The sequence below is a fragment of the Arctopsyche grandis genome, chromosome 9 (assembly GCF_051622035.1).
Source record: "Arctopsyche grandis isolate Sample6627 chromosome 9, ASM5162203v2, whole genome shotgun sequence".
Lineage (NCBI taxonomy): Eukaryota > Metazoa > Arthropoda > Insecta > Trichoptera > Hydropsychidae > Arctopsyche > Arctopsyche grandis.
Genome location: NC_135363.1, coordinates 29,479,512 through 29,496,862, shown reverse-complemented (window position 1 = coordinate 29,496,862; position 17,351 = coordinate 29,479,512). Strand labels below are relative to the sequence as shown.

The 17,351-nt window shown below is 35.8% G+C and overlaps 4 protein-coding genes across 4 annotated transcripts in view; 1 reads left to right on the top strand and 3 right to left on the bottom strand.

Moving 5' to 3' along the window:
* The window catches only part of LOC143916695 (NHL repeat-containing protein 2), a 501,476-nt gene extending 494,660 nt beyond the window's left edge, over positions 1–6,816 (top strand). The window contains exon 11 of the mRNA XM_077437894.1: positions 6,298–6,816. The gene's annotated coding sequence lies outside the window, so the exon portion shown is untranslated. The remainder of the gene's footprint in view (positions 1–6,297) is intronic.
* Positions 1–17,351, bottom strand: part of LOC143916694 (uncharacterized) — a 577,487-nt gene that overhangs the window by 458,498 nt on the left and 101,638 nt on the right. The gene's annotated exons all lie outside the window — the stretch shown is intronic.
* On the bottom strand, positions 1,266–15,340 carry LOC143916697 (uncharacterized). Its single transcript, XM_077437896.1, has 13 exons — positions 15,223–15,340; positions 15,062–15,138; positions 14,828–14,986; positions 14,603–14,754; positions 14,321–14,531; positions 14,046–14,220; positions 13,822–13,950; positions 10,714–10,790; positions 10,482–10,640; positions 10,259–10,410; positions 9,971–10,181; positions 2,562–2,748; positions 1,266–2,023 (listed from the first exon to the last, which is right to left on the bottom strand). The coding sequence occupies exons 1-13, from the start codon at positions 15,293–15,295 to the stop codon at positions 1,914–1,916; spliced, it is 1,872 nt and encodes a 623-aa protein (XP_077294022.1). The 5' UTR covers positions 15,296–15,340; the 3' UTR covers positions 1,266–1,913.
* LOC143916707 (uncharacterized) overlaps positions 2,562–17,351 on the bottom strand; it is a 116,422-nt gene continuing 101,632 nt past the window's right edge. Inside the window, exon 2 of the mRNA XM_077437911.1 lies at positions 2,562–4,393. Within this exon, the coding sequence (XP_077294037.1) occupies positions 3,671–4,078 (408 nt within the window). The 5' untranslated portion in view covers positions 4,079–4,393 and the 3' untranslated portion in view covers positions 2,562–3,670. The remainder of the gene's footprint in view (positions 4,394–17,351) is intronic.

The window sequence follows — 17,351 nt, the reverse complement described above, 5'->3', positions numbered from 1 at the left end:
CATTTATTTATAAATACAATATTTTTCAAATTATTTTAACTATTTTATACATAGTAATTTAATTATCATTTACAAATTAATTATAATTATTTAATTAATTATAATAGTTTATTGAAAAAGTTTAATTTGAATTTGAGGTTATGAGTTGCTGCCGGAAATATGTATACTCATTTATGCCGGGAACCTTACAGTTTAGAATAGTATATTAAAACTAAGATTGCTTTAATGATTATCAATGTATGATTGTCCATAAATGAGTTTATGTATTTACAGAAATGAACTTTTCAATCATCAGATAAATTAAATCAGCTGATAACTAAAAATAAAACTATCACTGTTTGATCTGTGTACATATATTAGGCTTGTATTTGTAAGAAAGTTTGTTTTGGAGAAGTAAACAATGAAATTTGAGGTTATGGGTAGCTGTTGAACTAATTGTATGTGATGTATGTATGTAAGCTTATTGTAAATCATATTAACAATAAGATACAACATAACTTCTTATTGAATACTTATCTCGTAGATAACACTCAGTGAAGAGATGTATTTTTAGCAGTGAAATGTCAGATCTGATATATTTGGCCAAAAATAAATATATATATATATATATATATATATATATATATATATATATATATATATATATATATATATATATATATATATATATATATATATATATATATATATATATCGTGTATTACCCTAAAAGAAGCTACACGCCAAATTTGAAATTTATATATACATATAAGAGTTAAAACTATAAATATTTATATATTAGAGATAACGAGAACCTATAGAGCAAATTTTATAAAATATAGAGTGAATTATAGGCGTTGAAACAATTAATATCTGATATGGCCATTTCATGGCGAACAGGTTAAAAGACAGTATAACGCGGTTGACGTCGGCGTTGTAGACGTCAGGCAACTCGACGAGCTCAAAATTTGAAACCCGTTGTATACGATATTTTATCTCCAACGTAATTATGTTTTTACATTTTCATTCCAATAAACTATCTCACCTAAATATTGAGATCTTAGTTTATTAATTTTTGGTTTAAAAAATTGAGTGGCCTTTTATATATAATATATTGCTCCATTGAAAATATTTGTACATTGATGATAGTTCACCCAAAATATCATTCAAAATCGTTATCAAAACGTGAATTTGAGGATTTTAACCATTTTTAAGGATATTTTTTATATTGGGACATTTATTTCGTGCAATTGGTCTGTGCAATAATCTATTAAAACTTTTTTTTTGTCAGTGCAATAATCTATTAAATTTTCAAGGAGATGAAGAAGTTTCCAAAGAATTATGGGAAGCGTATTGAGTGAAACTACGGAATTGTTAAGACACGACTATTTAATGTGATGGGCGGGAAGGATGTAAAGTAGCAAGAAACAAACATGTGCCGAGTTGGTTCCAACTCATAGGATGGTGACCGAAACTCGATGACACATTTTAAAATTCGATTTCAATAAAAATCCAATGGGTTTCAAAGAGGTTATTTCATTCTTTTACATTTTTACATACCTCCTTTACGTTTCACATGGTTTTCGTGTAAGTGGTAATTTTTTATATCTCTTATCTCTTATCCGATCGTTTTCATACTTTGCCATATTGCTCATTTTGGTCATCAATATAAGTAAATGGAGCCTCCGACATTACGATAGAGATAAAATATCGTATAAGAAGCATTTCAAATCTGCCCGCCGAGATACTCGGTGACTTTTACTTTTGACGTTTGTTTATTAGTTTTAAACATAGATGGCGGTAGTAAAAAAAAATTATTGGTGTTTTTATTCAAAATAATAATTTTATATACAAATTTATGAGATATGTTTTTAAAAAACTTTTTTCCACTTTATCTATGTACGTAGTAATAATAGATGAAGTTTTGTTTTGAATTAATTCATCGAAGCCAACAATAGCATTGGAGAAGTTCGATTGATCTTGTTTGGATTTAGTTCACTCAGCGATGTGGTTTCGGGGTTGTATTCAAAATTTCCAGTATTACCTGAAAAATTGTCATTTTTTTGATAAACACCAATTAGTTCTGATAACTGAAAAATATATATTTTTTATAATCCTTAATCATCATAGTATCGATGTTGAAAATTGAATTATATATACATATAATTCAATTTTTAACATCGATACTATGATGATTAAGGTTTATAAAAAAATTAAAACGTTAAATTATAACATATACATGTGGGTGGATTTCCTGAATAGTTGACGCTATTCAGGACCACGATGGGATGTGGCGGTGGAATTGAAGATCAAACACGTGCGTTTTCAGTCATGTTGTTTATTAAAACGACACCACGCTGTGGTTTAGCGACCAACCGCCCCCCAGTGGAAGGTTAGTTTCTACTAACTGTAAAATAGCGGCCGCTTTCGCGCCCTCTGCCACTTTTCCATCCCCTCTCTACAATCGGTCGTAACATACCCTTTCTCAGCCATAGCCCATACATCAGCCTTTCGTTTAATTCCAACACTACATACATGTTATAATTTAAGGTATTTTATAATTATAAGATTTATACACTTACTGCCATAAATAATTATTTGATTGTTGAAAGCAACTGCACTGTGCCACGTAGTATATTCTAATGTGTTGCTGATGTTCGTCCACTTTTGGGTATCTAAGTCCAATATTTCTCCGTCATTATTCTGATTGTCAATACTCATGCTCCAAGTACCACCGAGAGCGAATAGTCTTCCATCTAAGAAGATGATCTAAAATGCAACAAAAAAAAAACAAACATATGTGTTACATTCTCACGTGAAATATTTATATTGTAAAGTTATTTAGAGAGACACCCGTAGACCGATGACATCATGGCGACGTCAACCAATGGAGGAGTCGGGCGTTGCGGCCAATGGCTGCGCCGGACTCCTCGACCTATGTATATATGTACGTGTAATACGTGTATGCGCTGAGCGCTGACTATTTATAAGTATGGTGCGCTCTTGAACGGTGGCATTCGGATCCTGGCCTCCACCTAACGAGCAGCTATTAAAGACTTGGAACCTAACTGCGTGTTTTCTTGTACCTCGATCTGAATCCACTTACCTCTGAATACTCTTCACTGGTGTCAGAAGTGGGATCAACATGGTTGGGACAAGGAGCTACAAAGGTACGGATTCGAGATCTTCATCGCTGCCGGGAGACATGGAGCCGAATCGAGAACAAAGCCCCAGGTAGCCAAGCAACGGAGGACGGATACTGGAGGAGCCGAGGAGCCGGGAGTCGAGGAGCCGGGTGCCAAGGACACCGGAGCCGAGCTACAAGGAGCTGAGCCAGGGAGTGGTGAGCTTCCAAGAGCAGATCCAGTCCCTGCAAAACACCTTCGCCACCTTTTTGCAGGCCTGGGAGAAGTCTGCGACACTATCGCAGCCGAAAGCCGACGTACATCCAGAACCACCGAGGAGATCAGAGGTATGTTTCAAGGACAGGAGGACCACACAGCGAGATACCTACGGGATGCGGCATCATTCCCACCGGTACGACTACACCACGTTCAACGGTACTGAACGGTGGAAGGACTTCCTCATCCACTTCGAGTTTGCTGCACGGCTGAACAGGGAGACGACGAACCTGGAGGACCAACTGTGCTGTCAACTCCGAGGAGCGGCCGCCATTTTCGCCAGTCAGCTGTCATCGACGCTGAGCTACGACGAATTGACGGAAGAGCTGGCACAATGCTTCAGACCACAGGGCACACCGATTGCCCGCCATGCGGCAGCGGAGCAGAGAAGATGGAGTGCGGAAGAACAAGCCGCGGAACACGTGGATGCGACACGAGCCCTCTGTGAAGACATGCTGGAGGGCGTCTACACGAACGCCAAAGCAGTCGAACACATGACCGTGTGCATAGCGGCAAACTCCTTCACGGAAGGAACAACGGTCGGCACAACCAACGTCGAGAACAGTACGTCCCGACGCGGGTGCGTTCAGACCATCTCGACCAGCCATGCGACCCCCACGATGGGTGTCATCAGACCAGATAGCGCGACCAGCTACTACTACTCCAACGTATTGGAACTGCGGACAAACGGGCCACATTAGTCGGTTGTGCCGTAAGAAGAGGGTCCGGAAGCTGGAGCCAACGAACGACGAGGACAAAGACAACGACGAGGAGGCGGCTTCGGGAAACGAGCAGTGATCGGCCTGTTATGGGTCAGACCAACACCGGTGCATGCAAAACACCCGAAGTGAACAACCTGGACGCCAGCGGCACGGCCGGCTCGTTTGTGGTGAAAGGAGAGATCGGAGGCGTGCCGTGTCGAATGGTGGGGGCACTGGGGCGTGCATCACGGTGATCAACCCGAAACTGTTCGCGAAGATCCCTCTCAAAAATTATACCGTCGTGAAGGGTCACTACAGCAGAGCGCGGCAAGCAGCGGGCCAGATTATCAAGATCCACCGATGGATACGGGTGACCCTTAATCTGCAGGGCGAAAAGACGGTACACACCATCGACGTGGGAGACGCGAAGCCGATGAAACAGCCGCCGAGAAGAATACCGCTAGCACGGAAAGAATAAGTACGCACCATGATCGACGAATTACTGAAGCAGGGCGTGATAGAACCGGGGCACGGACCGTGGGCATCACCGGTAGTTCCGGTCGCCAAAAAGGACGGGTTGCTAAGGATGTGCGTGGACTACCAGAAACTGAACACCTTCACCAAAATAGATTCGCACCCCATCCCGAGGATCGACGACACTTTCGACCAGCTGAACGGAGCGAGCTACTTCAGCACATTTGATCTGCAGAGTGCATTCTGGCAGGTAACGGTCGCCCCGGAAGACCGCGAGAAGACAGCGTTCGTAACAGAGTTCGGCCTGTTTCAGTTTAAAGTGATGCCATTTGGGTTGTGTAACGCGCCAGCGACGTTCGTACGGTTAATGACAAAAGTGGTCGGTGACATAAGCAATGTCCTAGTTTATCTAGACGACATTATCGTGCACAGCATGACTTATGACGAACATATAGTGCATTTAAACAATGTGTTCAAACAGATACAGGCAGCCGGCCTTAAATTAAATGCAGACAAGTGTCGATTGTGTTGCCGCGAGGTCGAATTTCTGGGACACCGAGTGTCAGCCGAAGGAATTTTGACAGATCCGAAGAAAGTCCTAACCGTGCGGGACTGGACGACTCCGAAAACACAAACCCAAATGCGCAGCTTCCTGGGACTGGCCACGTACTACCGAAAATTTGAGCGCAATTTCGCCGAGATCGCGAAATCACTCCATCAGCTAACGGAATAAGAGATAAAAATGACCACCGATACGAAAGCCATGTGAAACGTAAAGGAGGTATGTAAAAAGGGCGCGAGTTCAAGTGCGAACAAGCGTTCGAAAAATTGAAAGAAGCGCTGACTACCACCCCAACTATGTCGTATACCCAGCCGGGAGAGCGATATGTGTTGACAAAACAGCATCGGTGCAGTTTTGATCGGGTACTTCAGCCAGACAATGAACAAACCCGAACAAAACTATTGCGTCACGAGGAAAGAACTATTGGCGGCAATTAAAGCCATTCAACACTTCCACCACTGCCTATCGGGTTCGAAGATCACGTTACGAACGGATCACTCAGCGTTAACGTGGCTGAAGTATTTCAAAAGACCGGAGGGTCAGTTGGCGAGGTGGTTGGAAATTCTGGGCCGGTACAACGTGACCATCATTCATCGACCGGAGATAAAGCACGGGAACGCGGACGCACTATCGCGAAGGCCGTGTACGGAAGAGTGCCCCAAATGCTCACGCGCAGAGACACCCGATCAGGAAAACAACTTGGCCCGAGCGGAACCAGTAGAACCCGCAGAACCGAAAGCACGAATAGCACTCGTAGGGATCTTGCCCAACGAGATGGCAAACTCGACGATCGACAAAATCATCGAGTGGAAAAACGCCGGAACGAGACCACCCTGGGAAACAGTGTCCGCTGGAGAACAGGAACTGAAAATCCTGTGGACCCAATGGGACGCATTGGAGGTGGAAGGCGGTAAACTGTACCGGAGATGGGAGAGCAACGCGGGAACACGTCACACAAAGCAACTGGTCCTGCCAACTGAGAAGATACCCGAAATCATGTGGGAAATGCACAACGCACCCACGGGAGGGCACTTCGGTATCAACAAGACGTACCGAAACGTGCGCCAAAAATACTACTGGCCGACGAGTCGAATCGACGTCACCCAGTGGTGCGAACGATGTGCACAATGCGGGGCCCACAACGGACCACACCGAAGAAATCGCGGGGCACTCCAACCAGTGGCGGACTGGCCATACAAGCGTACATGCCCGATGGCATGTGGGCCCCACTATCCGTTAGAAAATATGGGCCCTCAGTAAAATTAAATAACTTTTTAACTATTTCACGTGTGTAAAAATTTATAGGATATTGCACTTTGGGACCTAGAGTTTGGGTATTTCAACAAAACAAATTTCTTACGATATACACAAACAACTAATACCTGCTTTAACAGCCCAAGGATCGGTTAACTTTTTTTATTAGGCTCGAAAAGTAAGTTTCAACATTTGCGTGGGCCCTTTTACCGGGCCCATTTCCAACCTCAAGGTTATGTAATATTTCCAACCTATGTAACAACTACCTAATGAAATAAAAATGGGAATAAACAAATTTCCGTGAATAATATAAACTGAATTGCTTAAAACAATTTTGATAGGACGATTCATCATCAACCAGCGATTTAAATTTACTTCATACATACTTTCAAAATAATATTTGATTATACTTCGACGATATAGTAAGATTTAAATACACAATTTTAAACAGTTTCCGAATATAAAATCTATTCCTAATCTAGACACATCCATGTATATAGAAACATAGGATAGGGGCCCCTCCCCAAAATCTCGATTTTCGATTAACATTAATTGAAAATATTATGCATTTTTTGTTTTCAGGGACGTAATTTGGGGGGGGCACTCGCCCCCCTAAATTAAGGAATAGGCGAATTTAGAAAATATTATGAATTTAATGATTAATGAGATACTATGGATCTATGAATGCTGCGTTTATTTCTTATATTATGTTACTTTTGTGTAACTAATAAAATAATCGCTGCTATGTGCTTTGAAAAAAAAAAGATTTTATTATTTTGAAGCAAATATATTTTGGTTTTTAAGTGGTATGCCTTGGGTAACATTCTTGGAAATTGTTCGTCCCATTGAGCGAATCGTTAGAAAGTTCGCCTTTACTTTATTTTGTCTCAAAAACAGATGTGTATCGTTTATTTTTCCGAAAGTTTGTAAATTTTTTGATATAGTGATACATTTTGATGGTCGACTTTTGTTAACCATTTTGCGACCATGTGAAAATTTTTGGAAAAAAATTTTCGCCTGCGGCGCTTTTTTGGCTTTTTACATAAGATATTTTTATATATATTTTTTCAAAAATAAGCTTATTTTTTTCATATTGTATATTTTCCATTTTTATTCCGATATAAAAAAGATTTTTTGAAAAAAAATTCAATTTGACCAATCTTTGCCTGCCCCCCCCCCCCCAAGAAAAAGCTGAAATGACGTCCCTGATTGTTTTCTACCGAAAGTAAAAGCCGCTTTTATGCCGCATTCTTTTATGATGCATTCTATTTACCTAGGACAAGGATTAAAACGAAATATACAATGTAATTTATGGATCTATTTTGATTTTGCCATTTTTCTTGTACCTAAATTTGTTTATTCCCATTTTTGAAAATTTTATTTATTTTTTGCCCTTGATTTTTAGCGTGATGGAAAGAAGAAAATTTTGTTATATGGGGGGGGGGACAAATATTTTTAACCCTGGGTGGGGCCCCCTTTGACTCCTGGCATGCACTGATTTCAGTCCCAGTCCGCCACTAACTCCAACCATACCTTTCGGGGACGCCACTACAACGAATGGTAGTCGACATTCTGGGTACACTCCCGGCCACCGAACGAGGAAACCGATACATACTGGTGGCTATGGACTACTTCACGGAGTGGCCGGAAGCGATTCCACTACCGAACCAGGAGGCGGAGACCGTAGCAGACGCCCTAGTCGAAGGCCGCCTTGGTATGTATGTGATGATCTAAAAGCGGCCCATACCTCTTAGTAATATATTTAATTACATTAGTTTAAGCCGGGATCATAATTTTGATTGAAACCCCAATCATTGAAATCTTTTTGATTGAAACCCCAATCATTGAAATCATTTTGATTGAAATTTTAATCCCACACATTTATACATTTGTTGTTGAAATATTGTTTAAATTGCCTTTTTATTTTAATAAATTAATTGTATTTAATTTAATATATATTTATTATATTTTAGTACATTATTTGTTTATATACATTTATTTTACTTGACTTTTTTTAATATAGTTTTTTCACTCAAGTTTTATATATACATTTATGTTTTATATTTTAGTACATTATTTTTTATATACATTTATTTTGTTACACGAGTTTTTTTACTTAAGTTTTTTATATACATTTATTTTTTTTTTACTTGAGTTTTTTTATATATCTTAAAATTATATACAAAACCAAAAAGTGGTATGTTTTTAAAAAACCTTTTTTTACTAAAGATTTTTATTTTGTACTTATTAGTGTTACAGAAATTACTTTAATACCGCAGGCAGCCTATGAGAATTACTAAAAAATATATGCTGGTTCGCCAACTGAAAATGTTAGAGTAGCACTGTTTTAAATGCTACAGACATTTATTTATGAATACAATATTTTACAGATTATTTTAACTATTTTATACATAGTAATTTAATTATCATTTACAAATTAATTAAAATTATTTACAAATTAATTTAATTATTATTTATAATTATTTTCATTGTTGAGTAATATCGAATCTAAATGACTTTAAAGGCACTTTAAAATCTCAATATGTAGTATTTCTATAAATCATAATCATCAAGTCCAGTTGCAAAGATGTTTGAATCTTAAAATTGTATATGTATCATACGTACATCTACGGAATGAGAGGTGTTGTATTACATAAAAATTAAATCAGTTGATAACTAAAAATAAAACTATCACTGTTTGATCTGTGTACATGTGTAGTTTGTATTGGTTAGAAAGTTTGTTATGAAGGAATAAACAATGAAATTTGAGGTTATGAGTTGCTGCCGGAAATATATATACTCACTTATGCCGGGAACCTTACAAGTTTAGAATAGATTATTAATACTAAGGATGCTATAAGAATGTATGATTGTAAAATAATTGAGTTTATGTATTTACAGAAATGAATTTTTCAATCATCAGATAAATTAAATCAGCTGATAACTAAAAATAATTGTATGCGATATATGTATGTAAGCTTATTGTAAAAAACTAATTGTATGTAAGCTTACTGTAAATCATATAAACAATTAGATACAACATAACTTATTATTGAATACTTATCTCGCAGATAAAACTCTGTGAAGAGATATTCTTTAAGCCGTGAAATGTTAGATTTGACACATTTGGCCATAAATCAATATATATCGTGTATTACCCTACAAGAAGCTACACGCCAAATTTGAAATTTATATATACATATGAGAGTTAAAACTATAAATATTTATATATTAGAGATAACGAGAACCAATAGAGCAAATTTCATAAAATATAGGGTGAATAATAGGCGTTTAAACAATTCAAATCTTATATCGCCATATCAAGGCGAACAGGTTGGAAGATACGGGACGAACGCTTATTAAACGTCAGGGAGATTTACTTTCCGCGTGTTCAAAACGCGTTGTATACGATATTTTATCTCCAACGTAGTGGCAGATGATACGTTAACGTGTATTGATGACCAAAATGAGCAATATGGCAAAGTATGAAAACGATCGGATAAGAGATAAAAATGACCACTGACACGAAAGCCATGTGAAACGTAAAGGAGGTATGTAAAAATGATGATCAAACAAAAAAAAATTATATTTATACTCACGGAAAATTTGTAACGTTCGATCTCCATCGGTGTTCCTAAAGTCCACTGATTTAGCTTTGGATCATAAATTTCCAAAGATTTTAAATAGTCGAATTTATAATCAACTCCCCCAGCCGCATACATTTTTCCATCCCAAACATTTACGGCGTGAAAGTAACGCTTGTTCTCCATTGGTGCCATAAAGGTCCAACTATCTGCTTTCGGGTCGTATCTGTGTGAGTGAAATCAAACGAAAATGCTTTTGGTAAAATCACTTTTATAATATATTCAATAATAAAATGGTTTAACCTTTCGACTGTGTTATAAATTGTGCCATTGTCTCCAATACCTCCACAAACGTATATAAATTCGTCAATTTGCGCTACACCCATATTTCCCTTCTTTTCCTCCATTGGAGCTAGTTTTGTTATTTTCTTTGTAGCCAAATCGAAAGACATGACCTGAAATTAACAAGTTCAAAAATAGTTAATAAATTCATAATGTATGTAAATTAATACGAAACCAGTTAAACCTCGTTGAAATGTTCATGGTAATTTAGTATTCCTCCAAATATTAATAATTTTCCGTGTGATACAATTGCTGAATAACCGTCAGTCACATTTAACTCAATTTTTTCTAAAACGGTCCACAAATCTTTTGATGGGTGGTAAAATTCAACTGTACAAATATTCTAAAATGGTAATTTTATCAGATCATTTTGCATATCTAAATATTTATATAATTCAATTGTATCGAAATCTCACTGATTTCGGATCAGAAGGTCCAAGAGCTAATATCGTAGTTGAGTAGTCGGTTATTAATGTTTCATTCTCTGGTGGTGCTGAAAAATCAAAACGAGATATTTTAAATAACTTATTCAATATAAAGAAATAACTGAAATGTTGGTATAGTATATTTTTGTACATAGTATGTTGATTTGGAATAGTACATATATTTGAAATTGGTGGAAGTCCAATTCTCACTTCCAACAACAATGTTTCTGTTTGACTTAATTCATAATTTGCTATCACTTACATTAATTCGATATTTCCTTAATCTTGGAAAAACAGAATAAACATATTACAAGCCACCAGAATTTTAAAACAGGGAATATATAATTGCACTTAGGTTAACGTAGCATACACTTGGTACATGGTACTTACATATATTCGATGAGTTTGAAATAAGTTTTAGAAAATTTCAACTAAAAATTTTGCACTGAGATTTTGACAATTTGGACTAAAATTTGAATGGTTTGCAATATAAAATTATCAATATACATGTTAAGTTTGTAAAACTAAAAACAATAAACTTGAATACATAACCAGTTACATTTTAACTAGAAATGGTTCATAAAATCATATCCAATAAAATTTTCATAGGCCTTCGTAATACAGCGATAAGTCATACCGTCAAAAAACCCACACCTTTTTAACATACACAACAAACACCTCTCACAAAACGAACACCAAAATAAAACATGTCGGCACCATGCAAAGATCCAACCTGAAAAAACGACTGAAGAAGACACTGATAGCTACAACTGAAGCTCCTCAACTAGGCTGCTCTCAGACCGTTGAGATGGAGACAGAGTTTCAATTTCCAAAACTCACGGCAAAGAACGTGAAAGATGTTGCTCCGGAATTTAAAATCAGATATGACGGACCACTGGAATTTTCCGATGTCCCCAAAAGCGGTAGAAGAATCCCGCCCATCATCATGACAGCTGCTGGCACTCACGGCAGCATGATCGAGTCGATCAAGAAGTTTGTTTGTAAAATACTTCACAATGACTTACATTGGTCAAAATAATGTCAAGATACAATGTAAAAGTCTTTTGCATTGTATCTTGTACAAACTTCGAGATGGACTTTTAGAAACACCGGATCGACAATTTTATACCTTTTCCAGGAAGGAGGAAAAGGAAATAAAAAGTGTCGTGCGTGGATTACCGAAATTGCCGGAGGCTGACGTTAAAGATGACATCGTCAGACAGGGATTCCCAGTATCCAAAGTCATACACATGAAGACGAAGGAGCCTAAGAGCAATGCCACCGAGCTATACTTGGTGTTCTTCGAGCCATCGGTTCGGCAAATAAGATAAAAGAAATCCGGTACATTTGTTACACAATGGTTAGTATCGTTAAATATACAAATAAATCTCAAAATGTTACTCAATGTTGATGCCAAGAATATGGACACGCTTCGAAAAATTGCAATCGGCAGGCCAAGTGCGTCAAATGTGCCGGCGCTCACCTCACCGCAAAATGCAGTTATTATCATCCCTGCTATCTGCTCAGGCTGTTCAGGAGCTCACCCCGCTAACTTCAAAGACTGTCCGAAAAGGATGAGCTATGTGAAAATGCTGGAATCGAGGAAGAATCGAGCATCAATTGTCAAAGCCAATCCCTGGAAACTTAGTGCAGTCACAAAATATCCCGGTCGTTAACGATCATAACTTCCCAATGCTACCGACCATTAAAACTCCTTCACCAAATATCCCAAATATCCCTAAAAAACCCCATCAACCAACCAATCCCAACATTCAACCAACAACAGACCTAACTTCCATGGCGTCTATGGCGAAGATGTTGAAGATCCTCCAGGAGATTCGTGCCAAGGCCAGCGGTTGCACCGACAAACTAGAGCTGGCACTCATGCTTGTCGAATATCTCGATGTCTTCGATTAACGGGAGGTGCCTGAACATTCTAGCTTGGAATGCTCGCGGACTTAAGAATAAGATTGAAGAACTAGAGTTGGCGATCGGTGAGTACTGTGTTGACATAGTTCTAATCTCTGAGACCTTCTTAAAACCTCATATCAGTATTAACCTACCTAACTTTAACTGCTATCGCGAAGACCCATATATAATAACTTGCAAAAACTGCATGCCATATATAATATTCCGTTTGTAACAGACATTACTAACAAACTAACCAGTAGATTCTATGACAGAATCACTAATAACCATACTAACACACGTCTTGTGAATAGTCTCGGTGATTACAAAAAAATGTCTATACCCTTCAGGTATAAACATAGATTACCTAAACACAATCTGCTTTAGGTCATCGACTTTAGAGAGTCTTTAATTAATATTATGTATTAGAAGTATTATGAACATTTATAAAGATTGTAAATAGGTTTTTGAGCTCTTTTTCCTATTATGCTGTAGATTAACATTAGAATAATAAAATACTATGAATACTAACCAAATTAAATTAAATTGTAAAATAGAAAATGATCAGTAGATCAGTAGCTATTAAAAATATATATAAGATGTATTGTGAACATAATTTCGTAATAATAAAAATCATTTAAAAATCTAAAAAATTGGCCCCAATCAACGAAATTATAATTTTTTTCAGTTGGATGATACCACGTCGCTCCGCTCCTGTCGATTTCCACTCTTATCATGCTCTACACATCGTAATATATTAGCAGTAACCACTTATTTATTTAAGGGTTAGATTAGGTTAGGCTAAGTTTGGGTTGACCCTATTATTTAGCGGTGTCGCTATCGAACGGGGCCCACGTACAATGGATTTTGACTCTAATTATTGGAAAACGGCCGTTCCTTGAGTGGAAATTTAATATGAATAGGTTCATTTATTTTTCGTTTAATATATTTGTTATGGTTACAAATTATTTTTACCAAAGTGTATGTATATAGTATTTTCTTAAGTACAATTAATTACATCTCTTTGAAAACGCAAAATATTATATTCAATAATTTACGATATACCTATGCGTGATACTTCTCTTAAATGAAGAAAAGTGGACTTTCAATTATAACAGCAATTATTTCAATTGTTTTACTTATTATACTTTACGTACATACATACATATGTATATCTATGTATTTGCATACCTGACTGAAATACTGATACTAGAGTTTTTGGCACCAAGAACGATATTGGAGATGAACGTAAAATTTTTTTGGGATTCATCTTCCTCAATAGGAAAGTTTCCAGGTTCAATTCATAATTGTTATTCATATCTGAAATAATGTAGAACATCCCATTATTTTAATAAAGTTAACGTCAAAAGATCCCCAATGTGTAAATGTTTTTGTATTTAATATGGAAAACTTACTTCCTGAAATAATAAAACTGTTGTTGAAAACAATGGCACCCGTCCATCGTGTATGCTCAACGGTGTTAGTAATATTTGACCACTTTCCAGTACTGAGATCCAGTCGCTCTCCTGGAACATCATCTAACGTCCAATTTCCACCGATTGCAAATAGGTCTCCATCATGGAATAAAATCTAAAATTTGAAAAATTACATACATTATTGCGGTAGTTTTAATTTTTTTAACATTTATGACATTTATAGTGTTCCATTAAAAAAAACTGGTACATCTTACTGGGAATTTATATCTACAAAATTGCATTGCTATTCCCGCTGTCCAGCTGTTCGACTTTGGATCATAAATATCAATTGAATTCAAATTTATATTACGCTCATTAATTCCACCGGCAACATACATTTTCCCTTCCCATGTACTAACGGCATGAAAATATCGTTTTAGTGGCATTGGAGTCATAACAGTCCAAGTATCTGATGCCGGATTGTACCTGAAATCAAACGTAAAAAACATGTAATATTTTTTGTGAAATCTTATAGAAGAATAATTATTTAATGACACCTCTCAACTATATCGTATGTTATGAAATCGTCCCCCATACCACCAGAAACGTAAATATATCCGTCGATTTCAGTGACTCCTACATTTTTCTTCTTTTGACTCATTTGTGCTAGATAAGATGATGTCTTTGATGCTAAATCCAAACTCACGACCTTTAATTTAAAAAAACCAAAATTTGTTGAAGAAAAGTGATATATTTTTGTATGAAAATGATGAATCCTGTACCTCATCCGAAACATCGGGAAATTTTATTTCTCCTCCAAAAATGAGGAGTTTTCCTTTGGATAAAAACGGCGTATAACAATCAGTGGCTTTCAGATTAAATTCTCCGAAAATTGACCAAGAATCTTGCCACGGGTTATAAACTTCTACCGTACACAAATTCTGAAATAATGTTAGTATCCAGATTAAATTTAGAATTTATCTTGTCGTATTTTTTTAATTTCATCGTGGTTTTACAGATTTTGAAATGGTAGGTCCAACGGCTATTAAGGTGAATGGATAGTCCAATTCTAAATTATCTTCCTTCGCACCTTCTGACAGTGTTTAAATTTATCAAAGATAATTTATGTATTTAATTTAAAAAGAATTATCATTTTTGAATATTATCAAATACTCGCCTGTATCGGAATGTGCAAAGGCTAAAATAGCCAGCATTGAAAAAATAAACAAATATTTGTAATCGACCATCATGTCCGGAAATAATTATTTCTCCAGGCGATAAACGGTTAGTGGTGTAATTTAATGTTGAAAAATTCATTATATAATTTTTTGTAATCTTATTTATGTATGTCGGTGTAAAAGGTTATCAAAAATGCAAGATCACAGTTCATGGACAAATAAATTTTCGGCATATTTACCTCTACATCAATATTATAAATTCATTTTATAATTTTGTTTATCTAAATTACGAGTATGTCGGTGTAAAAGGTTATCGAAAATTCAAGATCACAGTTCATTGACAAAAAAATTTAGCCATATTGACGTATTAGTTTTAAAGAAGTAAACATATTAATCGATAGCAAAGAGACGATGATAATGATGTTTTTCACTATTCGGCTCCTTTGAGAATATTATTTTTAAATAAAATGAACATCTCTACTGGCCGCTAAATACTGTCTCACTTAGAGAAAAACTTATTTAGTTAACGTTAATTTCATACAAAATCACCTACATATATGAAAAAATAATTAAAAACATACCTCTTCTATGTATAATTTGTATATAAAATTATAGAAGATCGGATACGAGGCAAACTTTTTCCTGTATTGTAATCGTAAGTGAAACGTAAGTAAAGGAGGTATGTAAAAAAAGGCATTACTTAATATAAAACTTAAAGATGGGGTTTAAATGAAATAACAATGTCTTCTTCATAATTCTGTTTATTTTTTAATTCAAAATATACAAATGTACATACATATATTCATCGATAGGAGAAGACGGATTATGAGGCTTTATCCATTTTATTCGTTTTACTATTATATTCATAATTGAAATGTCCATCTGAAAAATTTATTATTATATTTTTGTCATTATATGTGATCATAGATTTTGCATCATCAAAAAGAGTTGCACTTTCTCACGAAGAACTTGCAGAAGTTTTGAAATCCCTAGGGCAGGTTAGTTACTTTTTCTTCAACTTGCGGAACTAAAAAGTTCACACATTATATAAAGAAACACAATTGAATATATGTACAACAGTTAAAAAAATTTAAAAACTTGACGTGTTACCGAGATTCGCAAGAGAATTTTTCACTAAAAATGATTTTGAAGACTTTGTTCTAATATTCTTAGATTTTATCGCTTTCACTTCATTGGTTTTGGGATTCAATTCATGATATTTATTCATATCTGAAATAATGCGGAAATTTTAAATAGTTATGTAAAAAAAATTGCATGTAAACAACCTTGGCACAACAATGACTTTCATATTTGATAGTGTATTATATACAACATGCCATTATTATATGAAATGTAGAAAGCCTACTGGCAGAAATGATTATATTTTCGCCAAAACTGCTTGCTTCTGACCATATTGTGTTTTCAATGGTGTTGGAAATATTTTACCACATCTGTGTACTGAGGTTGAGTCGTTCTCCTTGAGGACTCTTCATATTAGACCTAGTACCACCAATAGCAAAAAGACTTCCATCAGCAAAAACAATCTAAAATAAAATAAAAAATCGTAATATTATTTATGAGAGCCCCAATTCTAACACGAAATGTAATATTGTACACACATGTGTGTCATTATTAATTAAATTAATGAATTATATTTTAGTAATTTTATTTAAATTAATGATTAATTTATTAGTAATTTTTAATTAAATTGAAATACGTGTTTAACCAGTTGATAATCAGTACATACAATATTTACTAAGTGACTTACTGAGAATTAATATCTATTGCCAGCCATGGGTGTTCCTAAAGTCCAACTATTTGACTTAGGATCGTAAATTTCTAATGAATTCATCGATTTAATTCCGCCAGAGAGTCTTCCAGCGGCATACATTTTTCCTTCCCATATATTTACGGCATGAAAATATCGCTTTGTCAGCATTGGAGCCATTAAAACCTAGGTATCTGTTTTTGGGTCGTACCTAAAACGAAACGATGATGATTATTATACAATTTTAGCTAGCTTTATTAAGCCAATTTGAAACATGAACTCATATAGTGAGCAATAGAGAACATAACATTCAACAATACCTCTCAACTGTGTTGTATACTGAAAAGCCATTCCCCTGAC

Coding starts and splice junctions, on each gene's coding strand:
- LOC143916697 (XM_077437896.1), bottom strand. CDS start 15,295: ATGATGGTCGATTACAAATATTTGTTTATTTTTTCAATGCTGGCTATT. Junction 14,221..14,320: donor TTTGTAGATATAAATTCCCA/GTAAGATGTACC, acceptor TTCAAATTTTAG/ATTTTATTCCATGATGGAGA. Junction 10,791..13,821: donor AGTATCAGTATTTCAGTCAG/GTATGCAAATAC, acceptor TTGATTTTTCAG/CACCACCAGAGAATGAAACA.